The 21633-nt window shown below is 56.5% G+C and overlaps 3 protein-coding genes across 8 annotated transcripts in view; all 3 read right to left on the bottom strand.

Moving 5' to 3' along the window:
• Positions 1-7925, bottom strand: part of DIXDC1 (DIX domain containing 1) — a 35840-nt gene extending 27915 nt beyond the window's left edge. The window contains exons 1-2 of one of the 5 annotated variants that reach the window (XM_085560265.1): positions 6229-7925; positions 5291-5413 (exon numbers count right to left, since the gene is read on the bottom strand). In XM_085560265.1, the coding sequence (XP_085416391.1) occupies positions 5291-5335 (45 nt within the window). In that variant the 5' untranslated portion in view covers positions 5336-5413; positions 6229-7925. Of the gene's footprint in view, positions 1-2831; positions 3770-5290; positions 5414-6228 lie in introns of those variants that run through there. The other 4 variants (XM_085560263.1, XM_021529986.4, XM_085560264.1 and 1 more) reach the window with 4 other exon arrangements.
• HSPB2 (heat shock protein family B (small) member 2) overlaps positions 1-21282 on the bottom strand; it is a 486398-nt gene extending 465116 nt beyond the window's left edge. The window contains exons 1-2 of one of the 2 annotated variants that reach the window (XR_014949997.1): positions 20966-21282; positions 18532-19802 (exon numbers count right to left, since the gene is read on the bottom strand). Coding sequence is in view for 1 of the 2 variants with exons in the window: in XM_021530108.3 (XP_021385783.1) it covers positions 19351-19802; positions 20966-21059 (546 nt within the window). In the remaining variant the exon portion in view is untranslated. Of the gene's footprint in view, positions 1-18531; positions 19803-20965 lie in introns of those variants that run through there. The other variant, XM_021530108.3, reaches the window with a different exon arrangement.
• On the bottom strand, positions 8340-14147 carry C24H11orf52 (chromosome 24 C11orf52 homolog). Its single transcript, XM_077788067.2, has 4 exons — positions 13998-14147; positions 10383-10423; positions 9673-9719; positions 8340-8888 (listed from the first exon to the last, which is right to left on the bottom strand). The coding sequence occupies exons 1-4, from the start codon at positions 14027-14029 to the stop codon at positions 8652-8654; spliced, it is 357 nt and encodes a 118-aa protein (XP_077644193.2). The 5' UTR covers positions 14030-14147; the 3' UTR covers positions 8340-8651.
• Positions 21283-21633: the final 351 nt, after the last annotated feature.

Genomic DNA, 21633 nt, shown 5'->3' with positions numbered 1-21633 from the left:
GAGCGGGAGGGGATTCCTCACACGGTGCAGAGGGCAGGAGGACGGCGCTGCGGCTGGCCCAGAGTTAATTAGGGGATGATAATTGGGGTGCCCGCAGTCAGGAGGGATGGAGAGGGAGAGGGAAAAGGAGGCAAGAGGACAAAGGAACTTCCCTGGAGGCTTTGGCTGTGCAGGGTTTGCTCAGGGATGTTCCCCCATCACACAGCCCCCTGAAAATCATCTGGCCCAGAGATCCGGGGCTGTGAGGGGAGGAATATCAGGAGATGGCAAAGATATTTCCATGTTACAGAGAGCTCCTGGGCACTCTGTGCCCCTTGCCGGGACCCTGGGACTCTGATCTGATAACCCTGGACCCTCCTTCCTGCCCCAACGGGGCTGGCGGAGTGTGGGACTCAGATTCAGTGAAAGGAAGAAGCTGAGAGTTTCTAGTCAGGCACAGGCCTGGGAAAGTGCTGAGAAAAAATGTAAATAATTCTTTATCTCTCTTGTTGTTCACATTGTTTATAGTTAAGTTCTATCACTGTGCGTCAAGCACTCTGCACCAATGCTGTGAGTTGTTTTTACTTCAGAACCAATGGATTTGGTCCTTGTGGAGCTCTGTATAAAAGAACGGTGTATTTTGAATAAATCAGAGTTTTTACTCTCACAACCTTCTGAGTCAAGTCTATTCATTCCCATCCTGCCTCAACAGCAACAGCGGAGAGCCAGGGAAGCCCACCCTGTCCAAAGTCTCTACAGACCCCTGACAATTCCTGTTCTCTTCTGCTCCGCTCTCCACATGGACACCACAGAATAAAGAGAACTGAACCAACGTATTTCGGGGTAAGAGCATCTTTTGGGAATGATGTTCCCCCCCCTGCACAGCCCCCTAAATATCCTAGGCTAGCTCAGAGCTAAGCAGGCTGTGAGGGGAGGGATATCAGGAGATGGCAAAGATTCCCAAAAGAGGCTCTTACCCCGAAGTACGTTGGTTCAGCTCTCTTTATTCTGTGGTGTCCATGTGGAGAGCGGGGCAGAAGAGAACAGGAATTGTCAGGGGTCTGTACAGACTTTGGACAGGGTGGGCTTCCCTGGCTCTCCCTTGGGGCAGGAAGGAGGGTCCAGGTTATCAGATCAGAGCCACAGGGTCCCGGGGAAGGGGGCACAGAGTGCCCAGGAGCTCACTGTAACACCTCACCACCCTGCACTGGCATGGGGACCCAATTCCACGTGAATTTTGGGGTAAATAAACACCTAAACGGGCAAACAGAGACGGGCAGGACGCTGTGACTGCCACAGCACGAGTGGAGTGCCAGGGCTCCTCTCACTGCCAGAGCCTGGGCTGGGATGCCCGGGCAGGTCACAGATCACACGTCCTCCCCTTGCTAAATTTTAGTTTTACTTTTGTTGCAGCGTGCGAGGAGGCAGATGCCGAGAATCTGTATTTTTTTGGTTTTTTGTTTTATTTTCTGGTGGGAGAGGGAAGTTTCTCCCACAGCTGAGCTGCCCGTGGGTCCGAGCAGCCAGGGCAAGGCACTGAACGCCCCTGGGGCTTGCTCCCATCATTGATTACGGTCTTAATAAATAAGTTACTAATTGCGCCTGAGGAGGATGTGCTGCCCCCGAGCACAGGAAGTTCGAGCTCGATCTAAAGCCAGACCTTGGCTGGCTAAAAATGAGCTTGACACTGCGAGGAGGAGGAGGAGGAGGAGGAGGAGGAGGAGGAGGAGGAGGAGGAGGAGAAGGAGGAGGAGGAGGGATGGAGCCAGTCCAGCTCAGCAATCCACGGAGCCCCGGGGCCGGGGCAGGCTCAGGTTTCACCCCCAATTTGTTTTCCCGGAGGTTAACGGGGCCGGGAATTCCAGCAGGGATGTGCAGTGTTCATTTTCTGTGGATAAGGGGCTCGTGGAAGCACAGCACGGCTGAGGAATCACCCGACAAAAACAGAATTAAGTTCTGCGCTCAAAGAAAGAATAAAAAACCCCAAAAGTGAGAGATCAAATAGCAGCAGCTCCGTGCTTCCAGCAAATCCCCCACAGTTTTTCCTCCTTTGCAGCTCACAGATCGTGCTCCGGCATAGGCTGCCCGGGCATTACTGTGTGTAAATACCCAAAAAAACTCATTTTTTGTGCCCCCCCAAAGAGGGAAATCCCGCTTCACTCCTCACGCAGCCGGATTCCCAGCTCTGGAGTTTCTTTGGCATAAACTTATTTTACGATTCATTACTCTCCAGGCAGAATAGGCAAATAAAGAACCCTTTGAAAATTACATTTTCCCGACCAAGTTGAATTTCAGTCCCCTGGGGATTCAACTTACAGAAAAAGATGGTGTGGGGTGGTGGGGAACCCCAAAACACCTCTAATAAACGCGAATCCATAAAGAAGATTTACATCCCCCAGGCACACAGACACGAGGGGGGAACCCCAAAACAGCTCCAAGAATTGCGAGTCCATAAAGCAGATTTACAGCCCCCAGGCACACAGACACGAGGGGGGAACCCCAAAACAGCTCCAAGAATTGCGAGTCCATAAAGCAGATTTACATCCCCCAGGGACACAGACACCGCACATCCCTCAGGAGAGGAGCCGATTTAACACAGCAAACGCTGCCCCACAGCCTCCAGCAGTTTGTATCATTTACCGGGACAGCAGCAAAGCAGCGAGAAAGGCACAAACCCCCCCCAAGAGCTGCGCAAAAATCCGGCCACAAACTCCTCACCCAACTCCTGCCCGAGCGCAGCCCCCCGGGGAGGAACCTCGCTGCTCGCCCCGCTTTTCTGCCCCACCGACGCAACAATTCGGCACGAAACCCTTCTGCCTTCCTCCCGGCCGAGCTCGGGGACGTGGCTTTACCTCGGTGAAGCCCTCCTGGAGGAAATCCAGCAGATTCCCCCTGGCCAGGCAGGCGAGCATCGTCCCGGGCGGGCGGGCGGCGGCGGCCGGGGGGCTCAGGGGATGCGCGGCCGCGCTCGGGGCGCCTCGGGGCGCCTCTCCCTCCTCTTCCTCCCGAGCACAAAGGCCGGGAGCTGCTCGGCAAGGGCGCTCATGGTCCCATCTGTGCAGCCCGGAGCACGGCTGTGGGCATGCTCGGCGGAGGAGGGAGCAGCTCGGGCGGGGATGTCACTCGGTTGTCGCGGCAACGGCCGCGGCTTTACGAGATGCAGGCGCGGGGAAAACATCTGAAACCCATTTCCAGGCAAAAGCCAAAAAAAACCAAACAACAACCTCTCCCAAAAGCCGCTGTGTAAATGAGATTTTTCAAACCCGCCATACACAGCGAGCTCTGCTTGGTGCGGGGGGAGAGAGGAGGAGGAGCAGGATGAAGGAAGGGAGGGAGGGAGGTGATGCCTTGCACGGGCAGCAAAGCACTGAGACAATTTCGTTCTGCAGCCACAGGAAGAGGCAAGCCAGGCCACGACAGCTGGGAGGTTTGCAAGTTTAAACATCGCATTTTTCAAATTAAAAAAAAAAATAAAACACATTAAAAAAAAAAAAACCAAACTCGAGAGAAAACGTTCAAACAATTAAACACAACGCCCAGCTTGCTCTCTACATCAAGAAGTGCACCCATCGCAGAAATAAGCATCGAGTGTCTCAGGCTGCCTCTCCAAGCTGGTGTCACCTTACGGGAAGTGCCCGGGGGAAAGATAAAAAATTAAAATGAAACCGGAATGGGCGAGAGCCCCTCCAGCCAGGGGCTGTGCCCGGCAGGCACCGAGCAGCCCTGCCAGCACTGCCCCCGCTGCCCTCGGCTTCCAAAATGTCTTGCCATTCATTTCTAAGCCGAGATGCAGTTAAAAACAATTTTTTTCCTCCCCTGCCTAAGCGTTGAAGCATCCTGAGGAAAAATCGATGGCATGATTTCACAGTTCTAGCCTGTCACAGCTAAAATACAGAGAAGCAACAGGTCGCTCCCCTGTGTAACCAACCCAAAAGGATGTGGTTCCCTGCCCTCCCGTTTGAAATCATTCCTGTTTGCTCTCCTAATTCCGTGGGAGTGGAGATTTTGATGTTTTCATCGGTTCTAATGCCACATCTGTTAAGCAAAACAACAGATTAAACAGCGAGGCTTTGCACAAAGCCTTGTAAGCTGGAGCTGCTGGGGGCTTGGAGCCTTGATCCCGTTTACTTTTGAGCTTCAAAATGCCATTAAATAAATATTTAACCCCATTTTTAAATGCAATTGAGTAGCTTATGCTGGTGCAATTCCAATAAAATTTTGTGGGAAAATGAAGTGGTTCCTCCATGAGACCTAATTTTGAAGGAAAAACCAACAAAACACACTCCGAGCTTCCACCATGCAGTTTAAAAAGTTCTTTTTGGCTAATAATTTACTATATATATTTATATTTACTGCATTATATATATGTACCACCTGGTTTTTATATTGCAAACACACATCCACAGAGGATTTGTAACATGACAAGGAAGGATGCTGAGATTTTTGGGTTGACCAAGGGCTTCCTTCCATCCCATCTCCCTCCTGCAGAGCCACCTCCTGCCCCAACACCAGCTCAGCAAAGACAAAATGTTCCAAATGTTCTCCTTCCCCCCGCCAGGCTCAGGCACAGCCCTGCTCAGAGATTTTCTCATCAAAGATTTCCTTCTGCGGGAGGTTTCTTATCTCTGCCTGAATGCTGGGGAAGAGAAACCAGGCTGGATGTGCTGAGCCATTCTCCTGTCCATTGTGGGGACACAAATGGGTCTGGGGGCTAAAAATAACTTCTAAAAATTAAATTCCACTTCTCCCTTTGTGTTTCACTCTGACATTTCCAGCTGCTTGTGGCAGGGGTTGTGTTTTCCTGTCAGTTTTACACAATTGGTGCCTTCCAGTGCTACTTTTGCAAGCAGCCCCTCGCTGACAGGAGAGATCCTTCAGAATTTTCCCTGAATTTTCCCAAAGTGCTCCTCTGCCCGGTGACTCCAAAGCCATCGGGGCAGTGATGTCCCCAGCAGCTGCTCCTGGGTGAGTGACTTCCTGGCCTGGTGGCATTGCCATCTCCTGGCCACTTCCAGCATCACCCCAGCCCTTGTCCTTGAGCATTTTTGGTCACTAAAATCGGCGCTGGGGGGATGAAAACAAACGAGGGCGGGTCAGGAATTCACCCGTGGGGTTTGTGGGGTTTGTGACTGCAGCGAGACCCCAAAGAGCTGCCTAAAGCCACTGCTGCACTGGTGTCAGTGACCCCAAACTCCTTGTGAAGCACCAGAAGGGACAGAAGGGACACCAGAAGGACAGAAGGGACACCAAAAGGGACAGAAAGGACACCAGAAGGACAGAAGGGACACCAAAAAGGCTGCTGGGAACTCACAGAGGGTGCAGGAGGCTGCGGGGGGTGACAGGGCCCCGTGTCCATCCGAGTCCCCACGCTGGATGTCACCTCAGTGCCAGGGGAGGGTCCCAGCACTGCTGAACCTGAGGGGAAAAGGAAATCCTGCAGGGACTGAGCCTCAGAGAGGGATGGGATCCATGGAGTGGGGTGGGATGGGATCCATGGGATGGGATCCATGGCATGGAATCCATGGAATGGAGTGATAAGGGGTGGGATTGATGGGATGGGATCCATGGAGTGGGGTGGGATGGGATTGGTGGGATGGGATCCGTGGGAGGGTGTGGGATGGGGTGGGATTGATGGGATGGGATGTGATCCATGGGATGGTGTGGGATGGGATTGATGGGATGAGATGGGGTGGAATGGGACAGGATTGATGGGATGAGATCCATGGAGTGGGATGTAATCCATGGAATGGGATGGGATGGGATGGGATTGATGGGATGAGTTTGATGGGAAGGGATGTGATCCATGGAATGGGATGGGATGGGATCCATGGGATGGAATCCATGGAACGGGATGGGATCCATGGAATGGGGTGATATGGGGTGGGATGGGATTGATGGGATGGGATGTGATCCATGGAATGGGGCGGGATGGGATTGATGGGATGAGATGGGATGGGAGACGTTGGGGTGGGATTGATGGGATGGGTCTGGGGCACAGGGACACTCAGAAGCAAGGCTGGGATGGGCTGTGGGATGGGAATGTGGGGAACAGGAACAGGGCAGTGCTGGGGGTGAGGAGATGCCGGGGATGGGGTGGCACGGGGAGAGATGGGACAGAGAGCAGGTGGGGGTGGGATGGGATGGGACTGGGGTGGGGTTGAGGTGAGGTGGGATGGGGAGAGGTGGAATGGGACGGGCTGGGATGCGGTGGGATGCGGTGGGTACCAGGACCCGCGCCCCCGGCCCTACCTGCTCCCGGCGCGCGTCTCCGGTCGCCGTGGGAACGGGGGCGGGATGGGGCGGGATGGCGCTGGCTCCTCCCCGGGATCGAGGGGCCGGGATCGGGATCGGGATCGGGATCGGAGCCAGCTCGGGGAAGCCCTTGCCCAGCCCCGCATCTCCGCCCCGGGAGCGGGACCCTGTGTGTCCCCCCAGCCCCGCAAAGCCTCGCCCAAAGTGCGGATTTCTCACTTAAAATTAAATATTGCATCTTTAATGACACATCGACACTCTTTTTGGCGCACGTGGCAACCGCGGGAAGTGCAGGTTTTAATATTCAGTGCAAAACCCAGTCCTTCGGGAAAATCTCTGTTGCAGAACACTTGGCTTCCACAATTCCCCACGGAAAAGCTGGGGAAAATCACCGGAATGGGAGCGTGGAATTGGCTCTAGGATGAGCTGTACTTCCAGAAACAGCCCCGAGGGTGCTGTGGATGCCAGAGCTCCTCAGGGAATGGGAGATGAACCATTCCAGGGGCTCAGGCACTTATTAAAACATGTAATAAAAATGGGAAGATTGGTCCTCAAACACTTCCACCTTGGCAAACACAGCCTGGAGCAGCTTTATTTTTTGCCACAAGCAGGAATTCCTCTGTGTTCTTCCCACCCAGCCGAGCTAGAAAATGCAAAGTTCTGTGTGTTTCTGAAAGGAACCACTTCTAAACGCTGCCAGTGACCGGGGCTGCCCCGGAATCTGCTCTGCAGGCCAAGACCGAGGAGCAGAATGTGCCAGGCCTTGCTTTAGTGCCTGGAGATGGGGTTTGGGGAGCCCTGCTGCCCTGCCAGGGCTGCCCAGTTTGGACCATTGCTACACGGAATTATTGACACGCTTTCAAATCCAGAAGCGGGTTCTCAGAGGTGGAGCTGCTAGCCCCACGTGGGGTGTGCTCTGTGTCACTGGGGTTTGGCAGCACAAAAGGAGGGAAAAGTGGAGGCAAACTCCAAAGTCCTCTCTGAAGCTGCCCAGTATCCCAGGCAGCTGCTGGATTTGGAGAACTGCCCTAAATACAGGCAGTGATCTGCAGCTAAATTGCCAATATTCCCTTGTTTCACTTCCAGACCGAGCCAGGAGCTCACTCCTCGCTTGTTTGCACAGAGGAGTGAGGATGCACCTCTGAACAGCCCATCAGCGAGAGAAATTGTCCTGTACCCTCCCAGTTCTGCATTTCTGGCTGCCAGCTGCTGTGCATGGCTGTAGAACACTGATTTTGGGGCCAGGGGATGCACCCAGGGCCGGGCTGCACCTCCTGGAGCAGCTGTTGGAAGGAGACAGAGCAGCAGATCCTGCTGAAGGTCTCCTCTCCTCACAGCACCAGCCACGAGTCACTCTGCACACGCAGAGCTTTAACACTGACACCAAAACTACCTTTGGTCCTGAATTCCCAAATTCCCAAAGGCAGCACTCCTGAACTCCCAAAAGGCATCACTCCTGAATTCCCGAATTCCCAAGGGCAGCACTCCTGAATTCCCAGAGGCAGCACTCCTGAATTCCGGAATTCCCAAAGGCATCACTCCTGAACTCCTGAATTCCCAAGGGCAGCACTCCTGAATTCCCAAGGCAGCACTCCCGAATTCCCAAGGGCAGCACTCCCGAATTCCCAAGGGCAGCACTCCTGAATTCCCAAGGCAGCACTCCCGAATTCCCAAGGGCAGCACTCCTGAATTCCCGAATTCCCAAGGGCATCACTCCTGAATTCCCAAGGCAGCACTCCTGAATTCCCAAGGCAGCACTCCTGAATTCCCAAGGGCAGCACTCCTGAATTCCCAAATTCCCAAGGGCAGCACTCCTGAATTCCCAAGGGCAGCACTCCTGAATTCCCGAATTTCCAAGGGCATCACTCCTGAATTCCCAAGGGCAGCACTCCTGAATTCCCGAATTCCCAAGGGCAGCACTCCTGAATTCCTGAATTCCCAAGGCAGCACTCCCGAATTCCCAAGGGCAGCACTCCTGAATTCCCGAATTCCCAAGGGCAGCACTCCTGAATTCCCAAGGCAGCACTCCTGAACTCCTGAATTCCCAAGGCAGCACTCCCGAATTCCCAAGGGCATCACTCCTGAATTCCCAAGGGCAGCACTCCCGAATTCCCAAGGCAGCACTCCCCAGGCCGTGCCGCCTCAGGGAGTTTCTGCCCGCAGCCCTGAGCCCTGGCCAGCCCAGCAGCAGCTCTGCCAGCTGGCAGGGCTGGCAGGAGCCGGGCCGGCAGCTCCAGGGCGGCTCTCCCGAGGGATGGAGGCGCTTTTTGCCAGCAGGATGGGACGGGAACCTCCCCGGTGAGAACGTCCGAGGCGGGAGGCACGGAGACACCTCTCCGAAATCTCCGCGAGGTTTCCTTGCGCCTACGGCCGCGAGCTCCTTTTCCTGCTGAAGGAGGAGGACGAGGCCACCGATTCCGTCAGACCAGGGTCCCGTTTTTGCTGTCGTACTTGAGCCGGGCCCTGGGGAAGTGGAGCGTGGCGTACTCGGTGGCGTTCTGCAGCTGCAGGCTCCTCAGCTCGGCCGCCGAGCGCTCCCGCGCCTTGGAGAACACCTGGATGTCGGCGTAGTGGATGCTCTCGTCCTGCTGCACGGCCCTGGCCTTGCTCACCGTGGCGTAGACGGGGACATCTGGGACATCTTCGTACGTGGGGACCTTTGTGAGGGGAAAAAAGCTCTGGGAGCTCAGCTCGCCTGCAATCCCACGGCACCAGGCAGCCTCTGGCGGCTCCCACGTTTGCTGGGGGATTGCTGATGGGTTTCTCTTCCTGCCAGGTCTTCTGAGCTCTCAGAGGAACCCATCACACCCGAGATAGCCCAGCTACCCCAAACAGCATAAAATTAGCAGGATGGCTTCTGAGGTAGTGTTGCAAACACAAAAAGTTCTAATAAAAGGCAAAATAACAAAGCTCTTAGAGAGAAAAGCCAAGCCAGGGGCAAGAGGTTCTTGCTCCTGCTAAAACACCCCACAAAAGGGATTATTTCCTTTGTTCTCTTCCTTTTTCTGGTGAATTACCCGGGTGGGACCTCTTGGTCTCTGTCCAGCTGGCAGCCCCAGGTCTGAGGTGAAGTCCCCAAGGTGCTATGAGGGGTCCTTGTACCAAATTGGGTATAGCTGGGTACAGTTTGGACCTCTTGGCCTCTGTCCAATTGGGCAGCCCCAGGTCTGAGGTGAAGTCCCAAACGAGAGAAACTTCTGGGCTTTTTGCCTTTTTAAGCAGACCAAGAATAATTTGGCCACTCCATCAACAGGGGGCACCTTCCTATGGGCAGAGGGTAAAAAATGTAGGAAAAGCCACTTTAGAGGCTGCACAGCTGGAGAGGATTCATGGATTCATGCTCTGAACTCTGCCCTGCATCCTCCAGCCCACGGAGCTCAGGTCAGCTCTCTCTTCTCAACACACACTTAGGGAAAAACCCTCTCAAAGTTATTTATTTACCTTCCTGCCAGGCTGCTGCTGTTGAGCCTCGTGCCTCACATCAGCTCCTGCGAAGGAAACGCGAAAGGTCTCAGCTAAAAGCAGTTTATTGTTCCACCTTGGGATGCAGCAGGGCTGTGTTGCACTGGGCACAAATCAGATTTCCACCTCATCTGATTCCCTCAGCCCTAAGGCTGCCCTGATGCCTGCAAGAAGAAAGCTGGGCTTGTTTCTTTGGGAAAAATAAGGTTTCCCAGGATGGCAGCATGCTGTGGGCCACAGAGTTCTTGGCAGAAGCCACGGACACAGCACAGAGAGCTTCTTGTCAGGCCCTCGGAGGAGTCAGATCCACTTTTAACTTTGTTATTTCCTCTGCTGCCAGGCAAACATGTTTTGCCCAGCACAGTCCAAAGGCCACAGGACACAGCCTGAGGAATGCCCTTGGTTGTGGGGAGTGCTGTCAGACAGATGTTTGCAGCTCCTGCTCTGCTGGAGAGCACTCGGGTGCGCTTTGAGGTGGGACTTGGCTGTTTTAAAGGCACTGCTGAATTCCCTTCCCTCCCCCTTGGCAAATCCCGTGGCACATCACCCTCCTTGCTTTAAGATTTAAAGAAATGCTGCCTCAAACTTCTCCTGAGGAAGGCTGAGTACAGAAGGAGTGTGTGAGGCAGCCATGTCACCTCCTCAGGGGCTCTGCCACTCCAGCTCAAAGCGCCGTCACACGTCCTTACCTTGCTTCTCCTTCTTCCTTTTGAAAGGCGAAGGACACGTCCTAAAATCAGAGAGACACATCAGCCCTGAAAACCCCAAACCTCTGCCCTCCCCAGACCTGCCCAGACCTCACCGGGGGTACCAGGGAACGGGACAGGCCCTGAGTGACCCTGGCAGGGGAAATGTCCAAATGGACATTTGAGCTCCTGGGATGTGTTTCCTCCTGATTTCCTGCCTCAGGTGTCCAAAGGGAAGGTGTGGGATGTGTTTCCTCCTGATTTCCTGCCTCAGGTGTCCAAAGGGAAGGTGTGGGATGTGTTTCCTCCTGATTTCCTGCCTCAGGTGTCCAAAGGGAAGGTGTGGGATGTGTTTCCTCCTGATTTCCTGGCTCAGATGTCCAAAGGGAAGGTGTGGGATGTGTTTCCTCCTGATTTCCTGCCTCAGGTACCCAAAGGGAAGGTGTGGGATGTGTTTCCTCCTGATTTCCTGGCTCAGGTACCCAAAGGGAAGGTGTGGGATGTGTTTCCTCCTGATTTCCTGGCTCAGATGTCCAAAGGGAAGGTGTGGGATGTGTTTCCTCCTGATTTCCTGCCTCAGGTACCCAAAGGGAAGGTGTGGGATGTGTTTCCTCCTGATTTCCTGCCTCAGGTACCCAAAGGGAAGGTGTGGGATGTGTTTCCTCCTGATTTCCTGGCTCAGATGTCCAAAGGGAAGGTGTGGGATGTGTTTCCTCCTGAGCTCCTGGCTCAGGTGTCCAAAGGGAAGGTGTGGGATGTGTTTCCTCCTCCTGGGACACCCCCACCACGCCCCACAGCCACCCCAGCTCAGCCTCCTGTGCCAGCAGCATCCCCAGGAATGAGAGCTGCTCTCCCAGGAGCTTTGCAGCTCCACAGCCCAGCCCCGAGGCACGGGCAGCAGGGCACCATCCCAGCTGGCACCAAGCCCTTCTCCTGGGGTCAGCTGCTCTGCCAGCCGCACTCCCCGAGCGCTGCCCCCCTTCCCAGGGAGCAGCTGTCTGACTGAGGGCTCCAGACACTTTTCCTGCTCTCAGAGTTCAGAACAGAACCAAACCAAACAAGCTTTGCCCTCGCTGCCAGCCGAGCCAAAGCCTCCTCTCAGCTGTACCTGTGTGAGCAGAGAGGCCAAGCACGGATGTGTTCCAGGAGGGGACAAGAGCCAAATTCATCCCAGCAGAGCCTGGAGCCGAGCTCTGCAGGCTGGCACTGCCAGAGGGGACTCGTGTCCCCTTCTGGGACAGATGCACGAAGGAAATGTCAGCTCGGAGGGCTGGGGAGCAGCTGCCACCCTTGTGTGGCCCCACGGAGCAGAGGGGCTCCCAGGGGGCTGTGGCTCTGCTCAGCAGCTCCAGAGGGCAGGCAGAGCCTTGGATGGGGCTCCAGGGAGTGCTGTGAGTGCCCCGGGCTGAGCCTTGGCACAGCCAGGAGCAGAGAGGTGCCCCGGGCAGGGCTGTGCCCGTGCCAGCTCTCCCAGGCAGCTCCAGGGGCAGGGGACAGCACAGGGCGTGCAGCCGTGCCCTGGCACTCCAGCAGGAAAACAAAAACCCCCGGGAATGCAGGCAGGGAGCTCCGGAATGGCCAGCAATGATTAACCAGGCCTGGGCAGGCAGAGGCAGCTCTGGGCAAGGCAGGGTGGCCGAGGCTCCGGCGCTGCCACAGGGGCACCTCCAGCCCTCCACAGCCAAAACCTGGGGGGTTCTCCCCAGGAATTTGGGGGTTCAGTCACAGCAGCACCCCTCCGTGGGGCTCTGACAGCCTCCTCCTCCTCCTCTGTCTGCGGTGTCTCCTCCTTGCCCAGGTTTGTGTGGCACAGCACTTCCCTTCCTGCCAGCACCCAGGCGTGGAGAATTTCAACAGAACTGAACTTTTTGGGGCACTTCCAGCACCCAGGTGTGCAGGATTTCACCAGACCTGCACCTTTTGGGTACTCCCAGCACCCAGGCACGGAGCATTTCACCAGGCCAGCCCCTGTGGGGCAGAAGCAGCAGGTCTCTCCCCTCTCTGCGGGCAGACAGGCGCTGGGCTGGCATTCCAGGCTGCTCCCTCAGTGTGTGGGCTGGAGCTATTCCTGTCTGCAGGATAATCCCAGCCAGGCTGCTCCCCAGGAATGGGGACACGTGTGGCACGGGAAATGCAGCAGGGAAACCTCTCCCCTCCCCTCCAGACCGGCTCAGGCTGCTGGAGCTCCCAGCCTGACAGAATTCTTCACAGCTCCTGCACTGCTGCCTGCCCTCTCCCCGTGCCAAGGCCATCCTCATTGCTGCCCTACACAATCCTGGATTTGGGCAGCTTTCCCTGTCTGTGCCACTTCAGTGCCACTTTACTGGTGAGAGCCTGGGCCTGCCTGGCACAGGGGCAGAGGAGCCCAGTCCCGAGGGCACAATTCCTTCATCAATCACTTCCCAGACAGAATAAATTTGCTGTGGCAGATTTTCTTTAACGACCTCAGACTGCCCCAGGCATGCCCTAGTCGAGCCTTGCCTGCTGATGCCCTGGGTGCCTGATTTACCCTCTGCCACAGGGCAGAGGGAATGAAAAATGGGAGTTTTGGTGGGTGAGCAGCTTTCCACCTCCCACCTTCAACTCCTGTTCCTAAATCCCAAACTTCTCGAGGCTCAGGGCTTGGAAGAACCACGGCGTCCTCAGCTCCCGAGCCTTCCTCCACTAGGTGATGCTGTGCCTCTTGGAATTATTAAAAACAGGATGAATTTCTTGTACTTTCAACAAACGCAGCGTCCGGGGAGAGAACTCCCTCGGAGCTTCATCCGAACTTTACGGCTCTTCCCCTGGAGGAGCTGGAAATATTCCCACTTGGCAGAGAGTGATGCCCTTTCCCTGCGAGCAGGGGGTGCAGGAGCCAGGGGGGATTAAAGCGTCACCCTCCCTCCCTTCCCGGGGAGAAAGAGCCACAGCATCTCAAAATCCTGGTCGGGATTTCCCGAGCGAAATAAAACCCAGGCAGCCAGGCAGGGAGAGGGAGGGTGAGGGGAGGACGGGGTGGGTGAGGGCAGAATGGGGAGGGTGAGGGCAGGACAGGGAGGGTGAGGGCAAGGAGAGGGAGGGTGAGGACAGGATGGGATGAGTGAGGGGAGGACGGGGTGGGTGAGGGCAAGGAGAGGGAGGGTGAGGGCAGGATGGGGTGGGTAAGGGGAGGACGGGGTGGGTGAGGGCAGAATGGGGTGGGTGAGGGTAGAATGGGGAGGCTGAGGGCAGAACGGGGAGGGTGAGGGGAGGACGGGATGGCTGAGAGCAGAATGGGGAGGGTGAGGGCAGGACAGGGAGGGTGAGGGCAGGAAGGGGTGGCTGAACCCCCCCTTTGTCCCAGGCACCCCTCAAAGGGACAGCGGCGAGTGCTGGCATGAGGACAGCCATTTGAGGCCAGCGATCTGAGCATCTCCCCAGCTGCCGGGCGGCTGCAGCGCTCCGGGCTGAGATGTGACACAAACCCCCCCTTGTCCCCGCTCTGTCCTGCCCGGGACACCTGCACGGCCGTGCCGCCGTGCTCACCTGTCCCTCCCGGGCCAGCTGCAGGGCTCGGAGCCCTGGCCAAGCCCGGGCAAGGGCACGGAGCCCTGGCCAAGCCCGGGCAAGGGCACGGAGCTCCCGAGCCGCACTCACCAGCGCCGGCCGCAGCCGCACAGGTTGCCCATGCCGCTCCTTCCCCCGGGGAGCCCGGCGCTCTCTGGACGGGCTCAGCTTGTATTTCCTGGTTCCTGCTCGGCTCCCGGCTGCTCGGGGAGTGTCTGCCGGTGTCGGGTTTCGGAGCTCCGGGTGCCATCTACCGGAGCTGGCCCCGCTCCGGGCAGCGCTGGCCGGGCATCACGAATTCGCCTCGGGGGCCCGCACAGCGCCCGGCCCTCGCTGTCCCTCCGGCCACGGGGGCAGACTTCAGACCAAGGAGATGTGGGACTCAGTCAAAGGAAGAAACGGAGAGTTTCTAGCCAGGCAAAAAGCCTGGGAAAGTGCTGGGAAAGAATGTAACTGATTCTTTATCTCTCTTGTTTTTCACATTGTTTATAGTTAAGTTCTATCACTGTGCGTCAAGCACTCTGCACCAATGCTTTGAGTTGTTTTCACTTCAGAGTGAGTTGTTTTCACTTCAGAACCAATGGATTTGGTCCTTGCAGAGCTCTGTATAAAAGAGCAGTGTATTTTGAATAAATCAGAGTTTTTACTCTCACAACCTTCTGAGTCAAGTCTATTCATTCCCATCCTGCCTCGACAGCGACAGAAGCAGCTTGAATTTCTGACCTGATAGTGGAATATCAAGCACTCTTAGCTTGAAGAAATGCTGGGTGTTGGGTTTTGGCAAGCCCGGGGCAATAACTGAGTGTGAAAGGAGGTGCTGGAGCCTCTGGATTGCTGCGCTGAGTTGGGCACAGTGTGCCAAGGGTGAACGTGGCTTTTCCAGAAGGGCTTGAGATGGGTTTGCTCCACTGTGTGAGTTGAGTGTGAGCTCTAAAATGCCTTCCTAGGACTTGCCTTGGTTGCATCCAGGCCTCTGCCTGGATAGAAACTCTCGGTTTCTTCCTTTGACTGAATCTGAGTCCCACAAGGAGAAGCCCCAGGGTGGGCGCTCGGCACTGTTCCTGCTGCCCACCCTCGGGGGAAGCTGTGCCATGGGTGGCATCACCTGGGAATGGGCAGGGTCCCTGCAGTTCTCAGCTGAGCTCTGCAGCTTCAGGGACGTGGGAATCCACTTTCTTTCCTGCTACCTGCATAAAAGGGTTCAGTTCAGTTCGGGAGGGTCCCCACAGCCTCAAGGAGCTGCAGTGCAGCTCTCAGGCTCAGCCCCAGTGGGTCAGATGGGAACAGGGACCTGCATTTCACCTCTGTGCTCCTGGTGAGAGCCCCTCAGACTGCCCAGCCTGAGTGACCAGAGCCCTGGTCAATCCTGGAGCCAAGGGCTGGGTAATTCCTGGGACCTTTTCTCAGGCAGGTCTAAGAACAGACCCCTTGAATGATATCACTTATATTTGAGCAGTAGCTCTGCCCTATTGTAAATGCAGGCGAACCCAATGGGAAGAGATGATGATGTGTAACTCAATTCATAAGGCTGAATGATTTCTTTATTATAACTATGCTAAAATACATTAATATACTATATAAAAAGGAAGGTACTAAAACTCCATACTATCTTCTCTCACTCTAACATGACTCGTGCCCCTCTCTGAGAGTCCAGCCCCAGGTGGATTGGATTGGCCACCAGCCTCAAACAATCCTCACCAGAATCCAACCAAGCATCACCCCAGGGAATCAATTCTCCAAACACATTCCACATGGGAAAAACAAGGAGCAGAAATAGAAATTGTTTTCTCTTTCATTTCTCTCTGTGCACCTCTATGAAAAATCCTGAGAGGGAGAGAAATGTGCTTGCCACACTGCCCCACAGCTCTGACCCAGCAATCAGCCCTGGTTCCGTGCAGGTCTGATCCCTCTAGGGGTGCCCAACAACGGGGTGAGCATTAATTCACCTTTCTGTGACAGGAGCTGGCCCTGCTTCCTACTCCAGGTGTACCCACGCCCTCAGCCAGGCCCACAGCCCCAGTTAGCACCGGCCCAAGGGCACAGCACAGCTTGGACCTGTCCAGGAGTGGCAGAAGGAGAAGGATTCTGCTTTGGAAGGGTCACAACTGGCCCTGGGTGAGCAGCACTGCGACCTGCAGAGCCTGAGCCTTGGTCTGACACTGCTCCTCAGCTTGGGGCTGGAGAAACGCCACAGAATTCAGGATGAGATTCGTGCAGACAGCTGGGATTCCGTGCTGGTCCCGTGCTCTCAGGGTCCTGCCGGCTGCAGGTGTTCCCAGAGCCTGTCCCTGCCTGGGAAGCTGCAGACTCTGTGTCTCTGCCCTTGCCACAGACATTGTTGTTTTAATGCGCCAGCGCCTGTTGTGATTTCTGGGATAACTCGGCCTTTGTTGCTTTGTGGGGAAGGAGGCAAAAAAAAAGCGGCTGGGAGCCTGTTCCCATCAGCCTCTGTCACAAACACTGGAGCTGCCGCTTTGAGCTCCACCAGAGAAACAGAAAAGCATCAAAAACACTGGCGGGGCCACCAGAGAAACAGAAAAGCATCAAAAACACTGGCGGGGCCGGGGAGCGCTTGGCTGCCACTCCGCATTCCCTGCCCGGCGGGGCTGGGAGCGGGCAGGGCTCCGGGGATGCTGCGGGGACAGCCCTGCTCACCCCCGGGCACTGCCAGCCCCTGTCCTGCATCGCTGCTGCGACACCGGCACAGCAGGCAGAGGAGAATGAGCAGGGGAGAGCAAAAACAGGGCCAGGAGGGCACGGAATTGTGTAGTCACTACTAATTCTGGGCATTTTTATGGCAGGTGTGGTGCAGCTCCCACTGTCTGTCGGGAAGGCAGGAGAGAGCTCTGTGCTGGTGTGGGCACTGCTTTTGTCTCAGAATCCTCTCCCAGGGCAGCCCCAGAGCTGCTGCCAACCCCGGAGCTCCTGGGCAGGCACAGAGGGCACCCGATGGGCCAGGCTGTGCCATGCCTGCCAGGCTGTTCCATTCCTACCAGGTTGTGCCATGCTTGCCAGGCTGTGCCATGCTTGCCAGGCTGTGCCATACCTGCCAGGCTGTGCCATTCCTGCCAGGCTGTTCCATTCCTACCAGGTTGTGCCATGCTTGCCAGGCTGTGCCATTCCTACCAGGCTGTGCCATGTCTGCCAGGCTGTGCCGTGTCTGCCAGGCTGTGCCATGCTTGACAGGCTGTTCCATACCTGCCAGGCTGTGCCATTCCTGCCAGGCTGTGCCATACTTGACAGGCTGTGCCATGCCTGCCAGGCTGTGCCATGCCTGCCAGGTTGTGCCATTCCTGCCAGGCTGTGCCATGCTTTCCAGGCTGTGTGTGTGCTCTCCTTGCCCAGCTCCGGGCTCACCTGCTGACCATCCCCAGACAAAAAGGAGTTGATCCCCATCACAGGAAACCTGCAGGGAGCCAAGGGACCAGCAGCACTTCTTGCCAGGGCAGGGACGAAGGGAAGGCTTTCAGAGCTCAGTGTTTGTGGGTCTGGGGGAGTTTTTTGTGGGAAGTGATGCCATGCCTGAGCCCACACACACCCCCAGAGTTCTGCCCTCACCACAGGGCTCAGGAGCTCAGCCCTGCTGAGAGCTGGCTCTTGGGTGAAAGCCATGCAAGTGACTGAGAGTCCCCAGCCTGGAATTAAGCCTGGAATGATTATTAATGATTTATACAATGCCTGTTGGAAAGGTGGGGTTTTATTTTGACAGCTTCTCTGGTTCTGCTTCAGGGCTCAGGCAGGAGGTCGGGCACTGAGGGCACCCAGGCAGGGCAGGGCTGCTCCTCAGCTGACCGATCCCCAGGGCTGGCAGTGCCCTGGGAAGCAGCAGAGAGCTGAAAATAGCTGGGCAGTGCTCTGCTCTGGGTCCCACTTGGCCTGGCAGGGGACAAAACTCAGCCTGATACCGTGGCCAGTCCCAAAGGGATGTGCTGGGCAGGACATTCCTGCCCCGGGCGTTCCTGGGGGGGAGCAGAGCCACAGGGAGAGGGGGAAGTCACATCCCCCCGGGTTTTGGAGCCTCCCCTCCTCTCTGCAGGGAGAGCTGCATGAGGCATGCCAGGCACCCCCAAATTTAGCCACTGACACAGCATTTTGTGTGCCTGACGACACAAGGGTGGCAAGTGTCACCTGCTGAGCCGCGGGGCTGCTGGGGCAGCAGCTGCCAGCGCCAGCAGCACACACGATCCCTGTCCCCATCACGAGACCCGGGGACATTGCTCACGTAGCATCACAGGGGCTGCAAAAGGGGCCAAGTTCAGCCCCTCTCTGCCTCCACAGACCCGGCTGGGGCTCCAGCGAGGCAGCTGGGTGATGTTCCCCCCATCACACAGCCCCCTGAATATCAGCTAGCCCAGAGATCCGAGGCTGTGAGGGGAGGAATATCAGGAGATGGCAAAGATTTCCAGAAGAGGCTCTTACCCCAAAATACGTTGGTTCTTTATTCTGTGGTGTCCATGTGGAGAGTGGAGCAAAAGAGGACAAACAGGAAATGTCAGGGGTCTGTACAGACTTTGGACAGGGTGGGCTTCCCTGGCTCTCCCGTTGGGGCAGGAAGGAGGGTCCAGGTTATCAGATCAGAGCCACAGGGTCCTGGGGAAGGGGCACAGAGTGCCCATGAGCTCACTGCAACAGCTGGGGTCTGAGCAGAGCCTCTCCCTTCAGTATTTTGGGTTCAGTCCCCCCACGAAGTTCTGTGTGTGCAGGATGTCCCGTACATGAAGGGCTGAGCAGGCGCAGGCTGTGGCTGGGCATTAATTTGTGCCTCATTCACTCAGGCTCATTCCAGCTGCAGCTCTGGGGATGCTCAGGGACCTTGCAAAGGCTGATCACTCCTCACCTTTTTGTCCTTGAGCTCAGTTTTCTCTGGGCTCCCTAAACCAGCAGCTGGGCCAGGGGGTGAGGCCCAGAGGTGGCCACAGTCCCTCCATGTCCCCACGGTGAGCTCAGCCCCAGCTGGGCACTGTCCATCCTCCCTGCTGCACAGGAGCAACACGAATCCAAGGCAAACAGGAGCAGAGCAGAGGCAGGTTTATTCCTCTCTCCTCCTGATTGCTGCAGGCGCTTTTACAGACCAACACCCACCTTGCACAGCCAGGAATCTCAGCCTCCAGCTCAGAAACCAGGCACTGGGATCCCCTTTTCTCTCTTCCTAATGCCCTTCTGGGCCAGAGCACAGTCCACTGAGACACAGCCTCACAGTTAAGGGTAGGAGTGACCCTGGGGTGAGAGCAGAGCTCCCTTCATGGTCACCTGGCCTAGGAGAAAACTTGCATTACAGTCACTCACACTCACACTTCAGCCCCACTCTTCTTTCCAGTTCCAAGCCCCTTTTGTTCCCAGCATCAGCCTCGAGCAGCAGGAGCGTGGCTGCCTCAGGGCCCAGGAGGTCTGGCACTGCGGATTCCCCATCCCTGTCCCCCCCACCTTCCCAGATCTGCGGCCTTTAGGATGTTTCCTTCTCTTTTCCTCCCTCAGCCTGCTCTTCTTCCCCCACTGGCCGCTCCTGCTGGGTTATCTTCACCTCGTTGATTCTCGCCTTCACCTCCTTGCCCGTCCGGGGAGCCACGATGCTCAGGATGCCATCGTGGGACAGGGTGGCCCTGACCAGCAGGGGATCCACGTCCAGGGGCAGGATGTAGGTCCTGGTGAACTCCCTGGAGACGAAGCCGTGGCGGTCGGCCTTCTGCGGGTGCTGCCCCACCACCTCCAGCAGGTTGTCCACGGTGCGCACGCTGAGCTCGTCGGGCAGGAACTGGCACACGTCCAGGAACACCTGGAACTTGTGCTCGTTCAGGCAGATCTCCGAGGTGCCCCTCTCCAGCTGCTTGTTGATCCGGGGCCGGATGTAGTAGCCGTGGTACAGGGCAGGGGCTAAAATCTCCGATGGGGACACACCTGCACGGGAGACTCAGTGAGGAGTTCCAGGGAATGGGGCTGCAGCAGCAGTTTGGGACCTGGAGAACACCTTGGCTCGGCCACATCCCCGCAGCAGGGGTGGAGTCTGCTGCAGTTCCCACCTTTGTGCCCCTAAAACCCACCCAGAGCCACGTCCCTGCCAGCTGCTGCGTGCCACCGAGCTGCCCAGAGTGACGGCGAGCCCGGGGCTGGCATCCAGCTTGACATGTTGTGCTGCACGGGGAGAACCCGGCGGGTGCCCTGGGAGCTCTGCAGAGCAGAGCCCGCAGCCAGGGGTGGGCATGGAAACTGCTGATGGTGAAGAAACCGCCCTGAAGGGCTAAAGGCCTTTTGTGTGCCATTGTCCACAGGGCTTTCCTTGGAGCTTTTTGCCTTTTCACGCTGTTGTGCTGGTGCTGAATGGTTCTGCTGCTGCCCACATTCCTTCCCCTGGGCCAGCCATGCCCAGCTTTGTGCTGAACGCCCCAGCTCAGCTTTTCTCCACATCCCCCCGGCTGGAAAAGCTTCCCCCCCTGCCCTGAGCTTTGGCTCCATGTTTGCACAGCATGTGCACGAATGCCAGAGCGTGGCTGGCATGAGGGAGGGACGGGACGGGCAGCAGTGGGCATGGATGGGGAAGTGGACATGAAGAGAGAGATCCTGGCTATTCCCTGGTTATTCCCTGGCTATTCCCTGGTTATTCCCTGGCTATTCCCTGGTTATTCCCTGGTTATTCTCTGGTTTTTCCCTGGTTATTCTCTGGTTATTCCCTGTCTATTCCCTGGTTATTCCTTGCTTATTCCCTGGTTATTCCTTGCTTATTCCCTGGTTATTCCTTTCTTTTTCCCAGGCTATTCCCTGGCAATTCCTTGGTTATTCCCTGTCTATTCCCTGGCTATTCCCTGGCTATTCCCTGGTTAATCCCTGGCTATTCCTTGCTTATTCTCTAGTTTTTCCCTGGCTATTCCTTGGTTTCTCCCTGGCTATTCCCTGGTTATTCCCTGGATATTCCCCCCTGATTTGCTCTGGGTTCCTCCACTCAAAATTCCGCAGCTCCAGCTTCCCCCTCTGGAGCTCAAGCTCCCCAGTGGGAATTCCAGCAGCCCTCCAGCAGCAGAGGGGAGAAAGGTGCAAAGAGGGGGGGATCCCACCAACTTCCTTACCTTCTCCAAAGTTCTGGTCGTAGATCTTGCTGGGGTTGGCAAACTCATACTCAGAGCTCATGGGGTAGGCGTGGGGCACCGTGCGGGCAGCCATGGCGTGTGCAGGATGGGCACCTTCCTTCTTGCTTTCCTTCTTTCCTTCCTTCTTTTCTTCTTTCCTTCCTTCTTTCCTTCCTTCTTTCCTTCCTTCTTGCCTTCCTTCCTCTTTCCTTCTTTCCTTCCTTCTTGCCTTCCTGCCTCCCTTCCTTCCTCCCCAGCCCTCGCTGCCTCTCCGAGTGAAGGCTGCAGGCTGCCAGGCTCCAGCTGGGAGGATTCCAAAGGGAGGAGGCAGTGATAAAAAGATGGCCCAAAATAGCCCCGTGCAGGCCCCAGGATGCCGGGCCAGGGCGGCGAGGGAAGATTCTCACTGCATTCCAGCAGGGAGGGCAGGGTACACCTCGGGGACACCTTGGGGACACCTCGGGGACACTTCAGGGACACCTCAGGGACACCTCAGGGACATTTCAGGGACACCTCGGGGACCCTCTGGGGGTCCCTTCTGGAGCAGGGGTGCATGGGCAGCCCAGCCCAGCACTCAGGGCTGAGGGAGCAGGACAGACCCCAGGCTGTGGCCACCGAGAGGCTCCTTGGGGTGGCTCAGGGAGTCCCTGGCACTGGAATCGGTGGCC

The sequence above is a fragment of the Lonchura striata genome, chromosome 24 (genome assembly GCF_050655825.1).
Source record: "Lonchura striata isolate lonStrDom1 chromosome 24, ASM5065582v1, whole genome shotgun sequence".
NCBI lineage: Eukaryota > Metazoa > Chordata > Aves > Passeriformes > Estrildidae > Lonchura > Lonchura striata.
Note: the sequence above shows the minus strand (reverse complement) of the source record. Positions and strands in the feature narration are given on the sequence as shown.